Source organism: Haliotis rubra, unplaced genomic scaffold, assembly GCF_003918875.1.
Source record: "Haliotis rubra isolate DU_JTF1 unplaced genomic scaffold, ASM391887v1 Scf926, whole genome shotgun sequence".
Classification (NCBI taxonomy): domain Eukaryota; kingdom Metazoa; phylum Mollusca; class Gastropoda; order Lepetellida; family Haliotidae; genus Haliotis; species Haliotis rubra.
The window spans coordinates 314867-334764 of NW_025767664.1; the positions used below are offsets into that span (position 1 = coordinate 314867).

The 19898-nt window shown below is 39.0% G+C and overlaps 1 protein-coding gene across 1 annotated transcript; it reads right to left on the bottom strand.

Annotated features, from left to right (window-relative positions):
- Positions 1-5934: 5934 nt before the first annotated feature.
- On the bottom strand, positions 5935-19193 carry LOC124264465 (cytochrome P450 3A13-like). Its single transcript, XM_046699207.1, has 14 exons — positions 18911-19193; positions 18022-18109; positions 17469-17521; positions 15976-16072; positions 15654-15770; positions 15391-15479; positions 14896-15047; positions 14097-14233; positions 13753-13867; positions 13369-13526; positions 12684-12772; positions 11739-11876; positions 11181-11331; positions 5935-7309 (listed from the first exon to the last, which is right to left on the bottom strand). Exons 1-14 carry the CDS (start codon positions 18982-18984, stop codon positions 7232-7234), a joined length of 1536 nt encoding a protein of 511 aa, XP_046555163.1. The 5' UTR covers positions 18985-19193; the 3' UTR covers positions 5935-7231.
- Between the last annotated feature and the right edge of the window lie 705 nt (positions 19194-19898).

Genomic DNA, 19898 nt, shown 5'->3' on the forward strand with positions numbered 1-19898 from the left:
TGATTGGACGATGTTGGTCATATGATCTTTGACTTCTTTAGTGCACAAACGCAACCTTACCAAAAGGTAAACTTTATACAGCAATTTGTGTGTGACTGCACGGAACAGAAACTAATAGCAGAATTGACGTGCAAGTTTTGACATTCATGTGCAGTGATGATGTCTGTAAAACGTTTTACCTCAGTTAACATTTTGTCATGCTTGTCGACTAAAAAGTGGTATTGCCGAAACTAAATTATTCCAACATTGTCATAGGACGTCTTTAAACTGGGGAGTCATCAGAATTAGGACAATGTTCTTTTGTCATCTTCAGACTGTAGTTAAGGATCCTATTCACCAAAATGTATGTGAATGCTTTTAGTTCGCTTGGCGCACAAGTGACATTCTCTTCAGTGTTTTAACTTCATTATGTAAGTTCATGTGACAAGTCTATTGGCATTCTTCTGGGACGTGTGTTTCTCTATTGCGTGTATATATTGTGTTTGAATAACGAGGATTATTTTTCAGTGTCTGTGAAAGGTCTATTGAAGTTACTGGGATACTGAAACAGCATGCATTGTTTGCCTGAAGGAAGATACATCATACAGTATTCAAGAAACAATGTGTTGAAGTCTAAACATAACAAGATGACAATATCACTTACATTTCCCGTAACTTCTGCATGAGTCTAATATAACGCTTGTTACAAAAGCAGACGTGAAATGTTGTAATAATAAAGATATAATAGTCCATTTACATTGCGCATTTATCCATGCACATTGCATGCTGAGAGTGCTGACATGTTACCCCTGGTCAACCAGTACAGATCACCCGGGTCGCCTATCAGGCGCTCAAGGTTCATAATTAGACTACCATCGTATCATACCAGGTACCCAGTGTACTGCTGGGTGGACAGAGGCAATGTTGAAGTAACTGACTTGCCTAACGAGTCAAGCTGCCAAACACGGTCACCCATCCAAGACCTCACCGCGCCAAAAGGTGCTTAACTTCAAACTTCAACAGATTGTGACCTGCACTCTTCGTACAGGAACCCACAGCGCCATAAGAAACACAACTTAGGAATCACACTATTAGATATATTCCCAAAATTTGATAAACATGCTTTTGGTCAAAACACGTTGAGATTTGTGGGCGTTAAGATCCTCTCATGTCTTTTATGACATAACCTGTTTAGTTAAAACATACAAAGTCTCTGTTCCTTTGGAACATCTATCCCTCACCTTCCTACAGAGCGTCCTAGAGTTCTTACAACCCCAATTGTTTGTTAGGAAATATTATTTTAATCAGCTTACATCTGTAAACTGATATGCATGTTCGTAAAGTCAATTCAACGTTGGTCATGCACTTACTGACATATACAAGATATATATATTTCGTCGTACAATACATGTATTACTTTAGGTGGACAACTTATCGCAAGACGAATGTGACAGGCTGCGTCAATATGAGCATGATTTCGAGTTCTCGTCAAATGTACGTTTAAAACTGACATGCCCCGTTAATGGAGGTACTAAAGTAAACACTGGTGTGTACACTCATTACACTGAGCTCATGCAGTGCTTTGGAGCAGTCTTCTGAAGACTGGATATTAGCGCTGTATGTATGTATGTATGTATGTATGTATGTATGTATGTATGTATGTGTATGTATGTATGTATGTATGTATGTATGTATGTATGTATGTATGTATGTATGTATGTATGTATGTATGTATGTATGTATGTATGTATGTATGTATGTATGTATGTATGTATGTATGTATGTGTGTATGTGTGTGTGTGTGTGTGTATGGATGGATGTGCGTGCGTGCGTGCGTGTGTGCATACGTGCCTGCGTGCGTGCTTGCGTGCGTGCATACATGTATGTATGTATGTTCTTTTGCAGCATAACACAGTCAATATAATATTCTCTAATTGACCATCGAAGCTGAACTCGCAATCTATCTACGAATAATGACACTCTAATCGAATATTCAGTGTATATGCTTGCCCCACAAGGTCTTCAATGTCTCTTCTTTATTAACAAATACTACATAATTTTGGTTGTGGAGCACCGACCTTCACACTTGACTCTTCACATGTTTACATTTGGCTGTTTTTCGTACGTCTACATCAATATGCACCAGCATGTTTTCATTTAATTGGTTTACAATTATATGACTCCTAACTATCAGACCAAGCACATTATCCATAGCCTCCAGTCATTTGTCCCCCCGTATCTCTTTGGATGCTGAAAACCAACTATCGTTTACACCTACTTGGGTTGTCAGTGCATATTTGAAGAGGTTATTCTAAGACGATGCCGTATTTCAAAATTTCATTCAACACAAAGAGCACACATGCTGTTGATCTCTATCGCCAAGAGGAGTAACGCACCTTACCAGTCTATCGTCAAACAGGGAACACCCCACCTGACCAACATCTCGTCAAGGTTAATACAATCCGTGACCTATCCGTGAACAAAACTAACGTGAACAACGCCCTGTATCATCAGGTGGGAAGAACGCTCCTGTTCTATCGCTTGTAAATGGGGACAACAACTTTGATGGGTCAGTAAAATGTGTCACATCCAGTGACGTATCAACTCGATAACAGTTTTTTATGCATTATTTGTTTGAAACCTTTCCTTTTTAACGGACCCGTGAAGGTCCGGGATATAATTCATCTTCAGTAACCCATGCTTGTCGTGAGAGGCGACTAACGGGATCGGGTGGTCAGGCTCGCTGACTTGATTGACACATGTCATCGGTTCGATGCGCATATCGATGCTGATGCTGTTGATCACTGGATTGTCTGGTCCAGACTCGATTACTTACGGACCACCTCCATATAGCTGGAATATTGCTGAGTGCGGCGTAAAACAAACTCACTCACTCCTTTTTAACGGCTGTGATTCAAATGCATTGCTAAGCTTAACCGGGAGGTGCAATGTTTCTGCATCAATTTTAAAAATATAACTCAAATATTTTATGGAGGTTATGAATATTTGTTATTAACATTTATTTGAATAAAACAGAACATCTTCTTTTCGTGGAGGAAGTTATGGGTTAAAAGGTCAAATGTGTATGGATGATATAGGTTTTGCATATTAATTAGGAGATAAACATCATGTGTTGGCAAATTTCCGGGTGTTATTGAGTATTTGAAGCACAGGAATATTGCAGCACGGGAAACGCCGTCGGTTTTAAATGAAATATTCCCGTGCTTCAAATACTCAATAACACCCGGAAATTTGCCAACACATGATGTTTATCTCCTAATTAATATGCAAAACCTATATCATCCATACACATATGACCTTTTAACCCATAGATAAACATCATGTGTTGGCAAATTTCCGGGTGTTATTGAGTATTTGAAGCACATTTAAAACCGACGGCGTTTCCCGTGCTTCAATATTCCCGTGCTTCATATACTCAATAACACCCGGAAATTCGCCAACACATGACGTTTATCGACATTGTAAACACAAAAGTAAACATTGACATCGAGTACGGGTACAGCAGTGAAATGTCATCAGTCGGCCGTTTCGGCTGTCTCCCATGATAGCATCTGGAACTGCTCATTTGTGACGTCATGCAGACTTTACGTCACAATATGATCGAAATGACGTCATCACAGCTGACGACGTAACAATACAATGATGTGAGCGATGTTTGTACGTATTAATACGCAGCAAATTTCCGGGAATCGAATACTTTTCGATCATGTTTTTCAACCAATCAGATTTAAGAACACGGTGACTTTTGGTTTAAGATTGTTTTTAGCAACTTGATTAAAACGCGTATATCTTGACAACCTGAAGTCCATTTCAGTGCATGTATCTTGACATCTGACTCCCAAGGCATCCATGGATCCAATTGTGTTAATGACTCTGTTGTTGCTCCAGTTGAACACGTTAAAACCTTGGTGTTATCTTTGACAGAACAATGTCCTCTGACAAGCAGGTACTTTCTGTCGCTAAATCTGCATCCTGGCACCTGAGAAACATCTGGAAGATCAGGAAGTACCTTAATGAAGACACCGCAAAGTTATTGACCCACTGTTATATAACTTCCCGTCTGGACTATTGCAACTCACTGATCCATGGGGCCGCATGCAGCAGTGCAACATCTCCAGAGGATTCAGAATAATGTTGCACGAGTCATCACAAGGAGCAAAAAGATCGCCCACATCACTCCAGTGCTCAGCAGTTTACACTGGCTCCCTATCGAGCAGCGTATACACTACAAGATCCTCACTTTGACGTTCAAAGCATTGTACAATGACACTGCACCATTGTATTCAACGTCCCTACTTCACAAGTATTGTCAGCAGAAACCGACCTCCTCACAATCCTACACACAAACAGCAAAATGGGTGATAAAGCATTCTCTGTGAAAGCTCCCATTTTGTGGAATCACCTGCCACAACAGATCAAGAGTGCAGAGACCTACACATCATTTTGTAGCCTTTTGAAAACGTTTCTCTTCAACGATGCCTACAACTCCAATTCTTAAAGTTGACATACTGATCAGAAACTTTTAAGCGCCACAGAGCAGCAACAGTTGGAAGGAAGGCGCTATACAAATCAATTATTATTATTATTAAATTAAAGGGTGATAACTTTACCTGGCTTCTCAGATCGCAAGTTGTGTATAGGTAGAGTACTAGGTGATTACCTGCATGTTACAAGTAGTTTAAGGGATAATGAGGCTGACCTCTTTATTAGTGTTTAAAATCCACATAAACGTGTGATCAAAGACACCATATGCAGACGGATAAAAATGGGGTGCATGTACTGGCATTAATATGGGCATTTTCAGCCCCCATGGTGTTAGGTCAGCTGCAACTAGTGCATAAGATTCATGTTTTTATTTCTGTTGATTTTCACATTTAGTCAAGTAATTCTGAAGAATGTGTATTATGCTGAACATCATTGTCAAAATTAATTATTGACTATTAATGTTATGACTATGCCACAGAGGCATATCATGTTATGAGTAGGACAACACGACGCTGCTGTAGTTAAGTCCATTATGATCGAAAATGCTTCACCTATGTGGTGAATGTCTAACACCTGCATTGCATCGGGCGTTCCTTCTGTAGCGAGCTATCTCGATGTGTTCTCGCAGAAATACCATATAAAGCTATGTGAACTATGTGAAATATTAGTTTGCTGAAGATATAACAAAATGTTCAAATTACCGTGTCGAAAGGGTCATGTCAATGTTTGGAACTTATGTCAGTATGATGTAATTGCCAGACAGATTCGTATACACCATTTAGGTAACTGATTTGACAGGTACTTAAACTTCCTCGCTGGGTGACTAAAAGCTACACACTATGTCCACAAGCCTAAGAAAATCACTGCTAAGAACACATCGATTCTGACTATTACATGAACATGTGTTTATGAACCACTCTGAAATAGTGTTCTATTTTTGAAAATCTGAAACTATTCGTCGATTTTAAATATAATACATTTTATATGAAAAACATCCCTTCATCATTCGCAGGTACATCTAATAACTGCTATCCTTTAAATAATTGCCAAACTGGAACCTTGCCCGGTTTCTCCACGTAACTTAACCAAGTGCGCCCTGACTCGAGCTGGTTCCTATACAGCTAAAATAAATTTGTTGGAATTTTCAGCACTCTTGAACATTTTGGTCATGAGAATGATCCATGAAAGCGCCAGCCAAATGATAATAGGAATCCATCCCAGAAGAAATTACCTAGCCGTAGCACAAGTGACAAAATTGCCGAATCATTCCCAATTAGCAAGTCCATACCTGCGATAGGGAGCTTTTCTTCGACCACCACCTCACCCAACCGAAGTGGAGATCGATGCTCATGATGTTTATCACTGGATTGTCTGGTCCAGACGCAATTACACCCGTCATATAGTTGAAAATTGCTGCATTAAACAACAAACAAGCAAACAAAATCTCATTATTTACATGTATTTATTAGTGCATGCTGAGATGAGAAATTTCAATATATATATTTGAATACACTGTGATCAATACACTGGTTGTTTTAGCTGAAATTGACAAAGCGAATAAGAGCGACAAAGCAATTTCCATATTTCAGAACAAATCTGTACTAAACTCAAAATCGAGTATATTCAACATGAGCACGGGAAGTTACATGTACGACAAACACGTTAAACAACCGCAATTTAAATGTAGCATTGACATTCAGTATGTATACCCTATCTGACATAAAGTACACATACAGGGCACTGACTTTAGAATTTGCAAGAATTCATGTTTGTTACATTTACTGTCGAGGTATGAGTTGGTTTGTAATGTGGCTGAAGGATAAATATTCTTTCAAGATATAATGTGGTTTGTAATTTTGCTGAGGACTGATAAGCTACTCCTTCTAAATACTCTACACAGCATTTATTCTTTATGATACTATGACAATTTGTATTTCACATACGGTACTTGCAATACGGACAAATGAGATGTAACGTCAATAGACATCAAGTGTCACAATCACGCCTGAGCATCATTATTTATTATTCAATGTAGTTAGGTCTTGGATATATATTTTGTTCTAACTGGTATATCATCGTTGCTGAACTGCACTGATCAATGTTCCAATTTCACAACACAAGCCCTACTTATTATGTTTTATAAGAAATTACGTTTCAGCATAAACTATCCGAGAATCTACGTATACCTTGTAACGCATATATGTACTTAAGATTCAGCTTTAACTTGATTAGTTCAACCGACAGCTTCTTCCAGAACTCTTAAAACGTTCTTAATGCAATGCATAGTATACGTACAATGCATACAACAGTGCACATGTCATTCAAAAGGAGACAGATTATTTGGAACAACCAGTTGTCTGTCTGTCTGTCAGCCTGTCTGCCGGCCTGCCTGCCTATCCGCACTCTCCACTTCTGCCATTACTGATGTGTGGTCAATGTCTATTTAGAAAATCGTTCTTTAATACTACAATCACTGACAGTCAAATGTGGAAAAGCAAGGAATTACTGAAACATGACAGTTTCCGCTGATTACTGATCCACGAAGGTATGTGCGAAAGTTTTCCAACACTTAGGAAAACCCTGGACGACACAGCTTACAGACGAATATGTGTCTATGTTTCTGGCACAAAAAGAGAAACAATTCATCACAGCAATCGACTGAATCATGAGACAGTTACAAGTTGTGTAACATTTCTCTCTCCTTTCTTCTTATCATAAGAGTACTGCAGGTGCCTCTTCCCATAGCTCAGCATCTTGGAGATACTTTCAGCTTGATGTCCTTTTCTGTTTGGAGAACGCTAGTCTGCTTAAACGTCAATACTTCCTGTAAACAAAAGATTCATGTTTATATTTCTGTTGATCTTCACATTTAGTCGCGTAATATTATGAAGAACATGTATCATGCTGAACATCATTGTCAGAATTAATTATTGACTATTTTACGTTAAGACTGCGCCACAGAGGCGTATCATGTTATGAGTAGGACAACACGACGCTGGGGTAGGTAGGTCCATTATGATCATCAGACAAGGTGCGTACATCGTGATGAACAGACTAGATACGTGCATCGTAATGGACAGACTAGGTATGTACATCGTGATGAACAGATTAGGTGCTTCCATCATGATGAACAGACTAGGTACCTGCATCGTGATGGCCAGACTAGGTATGTGTATCGTGATGAACAGACTAGGTACTTCCATCATGATGAACAGACTAGGTACGTGCATCGTGATGAACAGACTAGGTACGTGCATCACGACGAACAGACAAGGTGCGTGCATCGTGATGAAAAGACTAGGTACGTGCATCGTGATGAACAGATATACGTGCATCGTGATGAACAGAAGGTACGTGCATCCCTAGGTACTGCATCGTGATGGACAGACTAGGTACGTGCATCGTGATGAACAGACTAAAGTACTGTCGGAAATAGAAAAAAACTGTTTTTAGGCTCTTACTCTGTATCCCTAAAATTTACACAACTGCAAATAGCATATGTCGAAATAACCCACTTCGGCCTAACTTGGCATTCAGTGGGATGCGTAATACGATATCCAGAAAAGCATGTTTACTCGTAAAATCGGGCACAACTTAGAAAAAATACGAATAGCTGCTGAAAACAATAGATCAGACTATAGATGGCAATTAGGTCGCTCAGCCAGGTATGACGACGGACCGTCGACTCACGTGGCATGAAATGCATGTGCTGCCTACAGGCGCCCAAGGGGTCATCTCAAAGATATTTTGTGCTTTTTCATGTGTGTTGACTATGCCTCATCTATTGATTAACAGCTTAAGTGTCTTTCTTTCATAAAGTTTATGTTGAGATATGTAAAAGAGTTTGATACCAGATAACCATAGAAACGCATCGTATTAAATGTCTCAAAATATATAGGTGGCATGACCACCCGATCGCGAAGATCGACAGGACTGGATATTATTTGTAAATTGTTATGATATGCCGTGTACTTCCCCAGTATAATTGCCCTAAAGGATTATCGTATCTTAGCTGATATCTCTATCCCCAAGCCCGACCCCAACGATCGTCTGCGACACCCGTCCAGGTTTTGCTTTTGAGACGAACCCTCCTATCTGTTTCTTTTTGTAGTGACAGTGAGACTCCATGGTAGCTACATCCTTAATAGTTTCAGCATGAAAGTTATTATTTTTTTACGCCAGCTATCGTTTATAATGAAGCTACGTCTAATTTCAAATTGGTCACTTAAAAAGTGTCCTTTATAATACAATATCGTCGCACACTAATTTGCATACAGCCATGGTCTGTTCCAAATAATTCGTTTTGGACTTAGAAAAAAATCGCATTGCTCATTTCTGCACTAATCTCTCCTCAGTAAAGTCCTTTTTCTACGTTTCTTGTGTCCCTACCATTGAGACTGTAGTTAGGCCGAACTTAGTTTAAGAGATATTTCACACTTGCACATATCAACTACATGAATTGTAGAGATAAATGAGAAAATACAGTTTTTTTCTATTTCCGACAGTACTATAGATATGTGCATCGTAATGAACAGACTACATTCGTATAGCATGATGAACAGACTAGGTATGTACGTCATGATGAACAGACTAGGTACGTACGTCATGATAAACAGACGAGGTATGTATACTGTGATGAACGGTAACCTCTCCAAACCCCTACAGCCTATAACCCCTACAGCTTTTATCAACAAGTTCATGGTCCAGTGCACTGCTAATCTTGTAGTTGCTTATTTCATACACTGGACCTTCCCAAACACTTAGAACTTAGGAGAATTATTTCAATAAGTAATAACAAACCTAAGACTTTGAAAGAATGGTTTTAATGTGCGAGGGTCGATCAAAAAGTACGTAGCCTAACTATATTCTCGATGTCCAATGTTTGAAAAGCTTCCATTTTGTTTTGAAGGAATCGTTAGCAAAAAAAATTCACATGTGTGGGTAATGTGGTCAACCAGTTATTTGTCATCAGAACACATTGGGGTATAATATTTTTAACAAAATTGCAGAAAATGAAAAACGATTTGTCTTTTGATACCTCTTGGATAATGGTATGCCCTCAGATAATGTCATATAAAATATGTTCAGTATAGTATTGGATGACCCGTCATGATCAACAGTCAAAGATTTGGATTGCCTGTTTTATATTTAGTCGGGGGCTATTTTTTAAGGACAACCCCATTTTAAGCTTTCAAAAACATTGTGTCCAGATATTCAAGCTGGCACTGTTTACAATATATTGTGAGCTGACACTTGTGTGACCATTCAGTATTTAGTTTGAACCCTTGGCATCATGTATGCATAAGTGAAAACATTAAAATGAGCTATGCCCTTATGATTACGTCATCTGAAAGGGGGGTCGGTAGTGTCTCCAAACCAAGCTCTTTCAGTCAACATGAAGGGGGGGGAGTCACTTTAACAAGCGATTGTAATTTCAAATTGCTTATTTATGAACTTTAACAGCTAAGTGTGATTCTAGGGGACTTCTATCAATCTCAAACACACAAAATATTTCGTGCATATTTTGTTCCCTGAAGTTTTTTATGCATTTATTGTAGCTTTTGCGTTTTTTGAGGGTACCAAAATAAAAGGTCAAACAAAATGGGGATCGTGAGACTGGAACAAAGCAAAACCAAATTGCTTGAGCTTGATGAACAGACACGGTACGTTCATCATGACGTAATAAGTGGCACGTATATTGCATTTATCGGTATTTAATTCGTCAGATATCTGTGATTTCTTGTCGACAACGTTTCAAATGCTGTTTAGTTTCGAATTTCGGCCACCCGTGATGGTCCGGGTTAGAATATTGATCTTCAGTAACCCATGCTTGTCGTAAAAGGCGACGAACGGGATTGGGTGGTCAGGCTCGCTGACTTGGTTGACACATGTCATCGGTTCCCAGTTGCGCAGATCGATGCTCATGCTGTTGATCACTGGATCGTCTGGTCCAGACTCGATTATTTACAGACCGCCGCCATATAGCTGGAATATTGCTGAGTGCGGCGTAAAACTCAACTCACTCACTCACTAACTCACTCGAATGTGGGCCAACATTCGCATGTCCGATGTAGTGAGAGAGCGTAACCTCCCTTGAGCCACTGATAAAGCGGTTTCGCCCTACATTGTTACTTGCCATTAACTGTAATAGCTCTAAACTCGGAAAACGGGTATAACGTTTATCAATGAACTGTTTTGAGGATACAACGGATATATTAGTCAGAAATGCTATTTTGTAAATCACAAAACTGGCAAATTGTGTGTTCTCGACAGATCGCCAGAAATCGTCCCATCCTTTTAGTTACATCTGAATCTCGCCAGTTCAATGTGATAGGGTTTTACTTTAGAGTTACTTTAGGTAAGCAGTGCTTTCCATGAAAATATTCTTAAAGAGGGAATATTTTGAGCATTAAATTCGATGTATAAGGTTTCAAATTAAGGAATCATTTGAATGTACATTTATGTAATTGTCTACACCATTAAAACATTTCTAACTGTTAGAAAACGGTTACTTTTAAAAGTAAGAAACTCTAGAGATCAGATGTGATAATCACTGCTTGCCTTCGGAGTTTGGATTCCCATGCTGTCAATGATGCAGATGACAATCGTTGAGATGTCGAATGATGATGATGATGATGATGATGATGATGATGATGATGATGATGATGATGATGAATATGATGAAATACTTATACCTGAGTGTCCGGCATACGTTCAAACTTCACAGCTCTCAGAACATTAACCAGGGCTATTTTAGCCTCAATCAGAGCCAGACGCATCCCAATACAAATTCTTGGACCGTATCCGAACGCCAAGAAGGACAGTGGGTTTGATTTTTCATCATGTCTGAAAAATATCACAGTAAATAAAATATTGATAAGTGCGTTGATAAATATCTCCAGTCATGTATTACACACAATCTGTCTGGGGATGAAAAGGCATAATCTTAATTTTCTTTATGTTAACGGTATCCCTTTTGTTGACGCAATCAGATAAATGAAGTTTGGTATTCAGTGTTTCAGCCTCAGTCAGAACTGAAACAAACCACATTAAGCTAAGAAAGAGGATATGTTGAAGCACGCTGAGATAAGAAAGGGGTCTTTTAAAGATCTGACAGCAACTGATCACAGCGTCGATGTGTGTACATGCGAATGTATGCTGGTGAAACAATGCATGTAGGTGGGCTTCAGCCGGGTCTATACGTGGAGTCACTACAGCGGTACCATTTAGATACGTTTGACGGGTGACATTACCTTTCAGGTTTGAAGGAATGTGGATCCTTGAAGAGCTTAGGGTCTCTCTGTAGTGCAAATGTAGGCACGAAGACAGTTTGACCCTCATAGATTGTCAGGTCCTTGATCTGAATATTCTCAGAAGCTCTGCGACTTAATCTGAAATAAACAATCAATTCTGAATATTTTTAATATGAACATCACGCGGTATATAGTTTTTCCATTGGACGAATATGACCATGACGTATAAGTGTATGATAGACTGGGACACCCCTTGCAAAACAATATCACATCTCGTGTCTACTGCACACTGTAACTATTGATATATCTGCTGATCAGACTTTACTTATAAAAAGGTGTATGTAATGTATGTCTTAATGAGAAACGAATTGGACTTCTATACAATTACCAACCCTATTTCACAAAAGACTTCCTAAACACTGTTGAAATTCTAAATATTGTCTTTATGTGAACTTCACACCTTCATATACCTTTTTTTCCATTGGATGAATACATTGGACAGTGACACATAAGTGTATGATAGACTTAGACACCCCCTTGCAAAACAATACCCCATCTCTACTACACACCGTAAATAACAGGAAAAGCACTTTATTGTCATGCAGGTGAATGCACGCTAAACAAAGTAAAACGGCAGATGTCGAGGCTTTGATTATGATGATTTTATTCATACGCGCAGGTTGTGGAACTTGAACAATTGTTTGTTGCCTTTTAGATATAACAATAAACATTTCTTGTATGTAAATAGGCATACTTTACTTTGCCATCTAACATACTTTACTTTGCCATCTAACATACTTTACTTTGCCATCTAACATACTTTGAGACGCCTATATTCAATATATCTCCCTCAAGTCAATTCTTTGTGTCCTGTGTTCATATCCAACACAAATGGCACCTGCCACGACTGGGCTTCAATTTGTATTGTTTGTTTTTTTAACTTACGTAATAACAGGTGGGTAGAGTCTGAGCGTTTCAGTGATGATGTTGTCCAGATACTTCAGTTTCCCAATGTTGTCGTAGTTTGGTTCCTCCTAGGATAGAGGAAAAAGACTATGTCTGCTACTGACTGTTACCTTATGTGAGAGATTCATCGAGAGCTTCAAGCAGAATTTCTTTTAACATTTTTTCTTCTGTTTCTGTATTCCTATCATCGTGTTGTTTCCGCAATGTTTCATGAGATAAAACGACCATAAACTCAACACTGCGATCTTGACTTACGAGAAGTACACGAACATTCTCTAATTCGCAAATCCCTGAGACGATCCTTGCTCTGACTATATCAGGGGAAATCGTCACTTCGGCAAAACTTCTTGTGACATTGTTTCTTCAGTTTCTGAACAAGTATTCCTACCATCGTGTTGTTTCACGAGATAAAACGACCATAAACCCTACATTGCAATCTTGGCTTACGAGAAGTACACGAACATTTCATCAATCTCAAATCCCTGAGACGATCCTAGCTATGACTAGATGAGGAGAAATCGTCACTTCGATATAATATTTACAATTGTCTTTTCACTTGACAATAACAATAATGTTTCCGAATGAATCCCTCTAATGCGGGTGTGCTCGTTATATCATAAGGTTAAGTGTGAACTTATCAAAGCACCCAAACGTTCATACTGACATTCCCAAGCATCTCTTTGATTTCATTATATGCCTTCTCCTGTGCATCCGGATTCATGGCGAGACTGTGTGATGCAAAGTTCAGCGTGGAAGCCGTTGTTTCGTATCCAGCAACGAAGAACAATATCCCTTGGCCAACTATTTCATCCGTTGTTAAACCTGTAAAAGTAATCGTACAGTGGAATATGCACACAGAGCTTTCCATCAGACAATGAACGCCTCGCTCAGCTACAGTACAGATATAATGCAGTAAACAATCGAGTGTGGATCACGTTGTCGATGCATGGTGATATGCAATACACGAAGGCACTGCCCGCCACATGAGTGACATACTGTTCAAAGCCATGTTCACACCCAGCAGACTCAGAGGTGTTTCTGTACTCACGTCTGACTGTTTGTTTCTCTGAGACCTGCCCATTGGCTGCATGACCGTTTTCTTGTTTAACTGTATCATCCGTTATCTCAGCGTCCACCAAGAGTTGCAGGAAGTCGATTCTCTGCTGTAAATACCATATGCTTTCCTGTTGGACTCTTATAAAAGAATGTATTTAATGTCTAATATAGGTTGAATTAATGGATAATGATAAACCTATGCGGTAACCATGACGAGACGAGCAGACTGTGGAACAGAAAATCAATTCCATTAACCTATTTTCACACCTGTGTATCAAGACACATTATGATAAATAGACCACAACAAAGAGCCAGCGTTCCACAGTTATATCTAACCTCTCGGTTTTCCTTTGAGTCGTTCTGTCGTTGTTTGATCATTTCCACGATGTTTGCTTGAAAAAAACTCATGACGCTGTTCGGAAAAAATCCAACTCCAACTTTCCGGATAACCCACACCAATGGTGGACAGAAGCCTGCAAAAGAGGAAAACGAGTGAATTATGTTTCAACGATTGGGGGATGGAAAATAATTATGACGACGTGACATCTTAGTGTGGGAGGAGACCGCGAGGAGATCCGGGCTTTCAGCAACCCATGCTTGTTGCAAAAGGCGACTGACGGGATCGGATGGTTTCTTTTAAATGTTTGCCATCGTTTCCCAACTGTGTAGATCGTTGTTCATGATGTCAGTCACTGGATTGTTTGGTCCAGACACGAATATTTACAGACCGCCGTCATATAGGAGAAATATTTTTCAGTGCGACGTAAAATACAACAATTTGTTGGGCGTTTTTCAAGTCTCAGATAAACTACTAGCTTAGGTTTGAACACATGATAATAATTCCTTTTGTATTGGTTGATCTTTGACACGATCATTTGGTATTACATTGGGTGACCCCTGTAATGTCTCTCTCCTTGTATGGGGTCGTTTTTATGAAACTATAGAAATATAAAATGCCATGAAGATTTCTTCAGGTCAAATCATTTAGTGTACTGTTACATTATTCTCTTTTTATCGGATGAACCACTTGCGTAAATTGTGGCAATCTTTGATATGCTCCTTGATTAAACATAACACCCTATCCAGACAAGGCTGTTGAATGAAGTGAAATGTCTGTAAGAAGTATGAAACGTACGTGCTATCATTGGTAGTAGTCGTCTTGGCTTTGATTGTGTAAACATCACCTTAGCATTAGCGACAAATTCATTGTTGAAATCGTTCTGAGAATCGACTTTTATACCAAAGGCAGTCCGTGCAATCACGTCCATGGTGTAAGCTCCAAAGTAACTGAAAAGTATTGCAACAGATATATATGTTTGGATGAGATAAATACAAGATCGGACAGGAACAAGTTTACATCAGAAAGTGCCACGCTCTGCAAAATGTGCTTATAAATTAACAACAGGGATGAAATGGCGTACATAGTTTTAAGATGAAAATTAATGTTTTAGTCGTTTGCCAGGGCGTTAACGTTCAGATAATGCAATCTCGCCCCATTAACGCACGTCCGAGAAGGCGAAGAATACCGAATACAAAAGCTTGCAATATTAATAGCATCTGTGCTTGAAAACCTAATACTCGAGTTAAAGAATATCCATTTCTTTGCATTTGATGTCAACACAATACTCACTCTTTCATGATCACACCTCCCTTTTTCCCAATGGCTTTAGAGAAATTAGTTGTGAGAGTCCTTGAGCAATCGTTGATGGCAGCGCACATCTAGAATCCCAAAACATAACCCATAGCATGTATTGAAATGGTATATATAATACACCTATGGACGAAAGGACAGGTTCGCGTCAGATCCGTGACAGCATAGTGTGACATGTTTGTTTCTGATACGGATTTTCTACGTGGGGTATTTACCCTACATAAAAAACTACAGTGTCTCACCTTCCTCAGTTTGCCGCTGCTGAAGCTCGGTGTTATGATGCTTCTCACCCTCCGCCAGTGCTCATCGTCCAAGAAGAACACGCCCAAATTGAATGGATAGGGCACGAGTGTGAATTTCTGGAAACATATTGAACAGCAACTTTAACACAAGATATGCATGTCACATTCAGTTGTAATAATCCCACCATGACAGTGAATATCACGTTTAACAGATCTCTATTTAATAATTGGAGATATATTTTTCCCAGATAGTCCGTTACAATAATAGCGTAATTGCCTCTGCGACAATGTCATAGGTAAGATACTTGAAAGAATTGTTTACCATCCTGTTTCTGAAAGTGTTGAAGCTCTTGACAAACACCTCCTTCAGAATGTCCAGATCCGATATAACATAGGCTGGCGTTCTTCCCATAAATATGCTAAGGTGAAGAAACAACATGGTATGAGAAAACGTAATATTACATTTGCTTTTTTAAAATATAATGGATAAAGGTTTGCCATTCCAAAAATGTCAACTAGTTGTGACAGTAACAACTTGACTAATTAAATGCGTAGTGTGTTATACAGCAGTTATTTCATGCCGCGTCGCAACTTATTACATACAGACCAGGTGAATCAACGACCAGAAACGACACCCGAGCAAGATGTCACACAATCTGTTATGTGACTAAGCCAGACCATCCGATCTATTTTAGTCGACTAGCTTACTCCATGGGGACTAATTCCATCCCAGAATCCCAACTGGTCGTGATGATGGAAAGGTTTGTGTCTACCTTCAGAAACAAGTAACTGATAACAGAAGTAGATGAGGCCAAGACATAAAACTTCAGATACATTATCTTTAAAATATAACATTGCTAACATTTTGGAAAACTATTAGTAGATTTAGTGTGTCAGTAAAAATGTTTCGTCGCATTGGCATTATTTCAGCCATATAGCGACAAGTCCAAGTCTGCACACATATATAAGTAAATTTTAGTACAGATTTTAAAGGAGAATACGTACATATCTACAGTAATACTTACTAGTGTTGGGAATTGATTAAAATCTCATAATTGATGACTGGTTCATTACAACCGATCAATCATCGAAAATAATTGGTTAGCGTCATTTATCAAATTGTCCTGGCTATGTTTGTTAATGCACAAAAAAAACAACCATGCAGCTCTTTTGGTGTTTTTTTGCAATGTTCATGTCTTTAAAGGATGACTAGTATGTTAGGAACATAACTTTCTTGGAGTCTTCAAGATAAATTTAATCACGACTTGGAACCAGCTTGTAGTGCTTATGAAACGTAACATTCAAAACCAATCTTGTGATAAATATTGTTAATGCAAACAAGTGTTCCAAAATTGCTTGTGTTCGATTATGACAAAACAAGATCGATTGCTTGGTCGTTTAGTCATTGCGACCAATCTTCGATTATTTCAATTAATTGGACCACAACTAATACTTACACATTTAGAATGTCACCATACGAAATTTAAACACAGGCAACAGAGTATGTAAACAACATATGTCACCTGTGTATTACCTGATCTCTGAGAACCCTCAATATGATTTTGAGTGAAGAAAGGTTCTGTTTTGTTGGTTTGAGTCACATATCCCAGTTATCACCTACATTATTAACGTCTGAGGTCTCCCATACGTCGGGGTCACTCATTCTATAAACAACTGGGATGCATACTAGTAACCAAACCAGTAGCTTCGCGCATTGTTCCTGATTGCAATGCATGCAATGTCGAGAACAGGATGTTGGTTCTGCTGTCCAGATTACCCGGAAGACAAATCAATAAGTGTATGAGATGCACCTACCCATATACATTTCCGTACTTTCGGTTCCATTCTTTGAATTTGTGGAAGAAAGACTGTAAATAGATAACATAGGTTTCTGCATTCTACGTCCTTTCTGAAAACTGGTGCCATGGACTGCAGCTCGTCTGGATATATGACCAGCAGTTTAGATGTCAATAAAATGAGACAATGATACAACAACGAGGATTGTGGAATAAATATGAGAACTAACTATATTAACTGCTACCCATAGTGTCAATTGGTCTGCGAGTAAACATGTTTTATCAACATCAATTTCGAGAACTTCTATATCTATACAATGCACATACAAAGCATAGCTTTCTGAAGCTGAACATGATATTCATATACACTAGAGCAGACGAGACCTGCAAGTATGATTTCCCAAATGTGAAACGTTCTGCGTTGCTTCTTTTTATATTATACACAAACATGTCGCCATGTCCTGTAAAAAGCGACCTAACATCTGGTCATTCAATTTAAAGATATGTTTTATATATATACATATATATACAATTTCATCACCAATGTTACACAAATAATTAACTCAACCCACAAGAGACACGGTGTTTCCTAAAAGAGGGAACGGTGTTGGTCCAGAGATGCCCTGTTTTTTGAAGTAATTGAAGTTCCAGGTTCCATGTCTGAAAAATATGCATCATTATATTGTCTTGCACAAGTCCCATCTTACGATTATATCCACAATTCAAGTCACATTCACACTTTAGACAAGTTGTTCAAATGAAAGCGTATTTCTATGGAAGCGTATTTCTACGACGTTCTAAAGAATCAGTTTGGATGATAATTTCTTCTTCGCAGATGATCCCTGTATCTACGGAGGGTAAACACTAGCGAGCCTCTATTCCCGCCCCTCATGTTATTTCTAGCTTTTTATGGTCTGTTTCAAAGCCTACATCCAGTGGCGTGATACAACTCCAGTGCTATTCAAGGCGATAGAAGGCGATCCCAGCACATGTAACGTACATACATACATACATACAGACAGACAGACAGACAGACATACAGACACACGCATACATACATACATATATAAAGACCATACATGCATACATACATACATACATACATACATACATACATACATACATACATACATACATACATACATACATACATACATACATACATACATACATACATACATACATACATACAGCGCTAATATCCAGTCTTCAGAAGACTGCTCCAAAGCGCTGCATGAGGTCAGTGTAATGAGTGTACACACCAGTGTTTACTTCTGTACCTCCATTAACGGGGCATGTCAGTTCTAAACGTACATTTGACGAGAACTCGGATCGTGCATAGCGACTCATCCTGACGACGCCTTGCCTACGCAGTCTCTATTGATTACCACACATGCAGCCTGTCACATTCGTCTTGAGATAAGTGGTCCACCTAAAGTAATACATGTATTGTCTACTCACATATAGATCAGCACAGCCACCGCCAGGGTTAGAAGGACATACAACGGGACGTCCACGAGGCCCAAGATCTCCATGTTGAAGGGGGTCGTCGCTATTTCGCAAAGCTGCCAAAACACACAACACTCTCAAGTCACCCGCGACTGTTCCGTGTGCAGTGCCGCTGGCTGTGACTATACGTGTTGCTAATAGCTCAGGCACAGGGGCCGTACAAAGTCTGAAACCACTTCGTTTTCTAGGTCATTTTGTGACTCGGCATAAAGCGACATAAGCATGCGCGGATCCGTGGGTCGCAATCAATTGCGCTAACACCGCTAGACCTATGTTAGTTATCTTATTTAAAAATGGACATATCTTACAAACACTGAATAATATCCCAAAGGAGCACTGAGGTACGTACGTACCCTATATTTCTAGACTTGCGTTGGACTCCTTTTGTTAAGTATTCTCTTGGGTGATATATATACTGTGATATATATTTGAATCACATAAAAACAATTTCAAGAGAATATATCCAGCTTATATCTGATTTTTCACATATTATGTTTGGCGACAGTTTGTTTATCGCCATACGACTGCTGTGTAATTAGTATTGTTTATACGATCCAGTATCATTCATTACTAATATCTACGTCGGAATTATATTGAACACATATTTCTGCGAAAGCACTCTAGGAACAGGTTGCAAGATATTTTGTTTTGACTACAAGAGAGCTACATTTGATTTTGTTGGAAAACAGGTCGTATGACCTCCACACCTGTAAACTATATCACATCCATGGTCCTGGATGTTACAGGTCGGAAGGGGTTTTAGACGCTGAGGGATTTCATTAAACTGAGGTATGTTTTTTAAGCGAGAGAACTTGGGAGCGCACATGTACCTGTCAGATTATGTTCTCTATTCACCCATAGACGACCCCACATAAAAGAGACGGTGTTACAGTAGTGTCTAACAGCAACAGGCTAGCCGACAATGGGTGCAGCCAACAGG

Coding starts and splice junctions, on each gene's coding strand:
- LOC124264465 (XM_046699207.1), bottom strand. CDS start 18,984: ATGGAGATCTTGGGCCTCGTGGACGTCCCGTTGTATGTCCTTCTAACC. Junction 16,073..17,468: donor AAGTACGGAAATGTATATGG/GTAGGTGCATCT, acceptor TCTTCACCTTAG/CATATTTATGGGAAGAACGC. Junction 13,868..14,096: donor ACTCAAAGGAAAACCGAGAG/GTTAGATATAAC, acceptor TGGTATTTACAG/CAGAGAATCGACTTCCTGCA.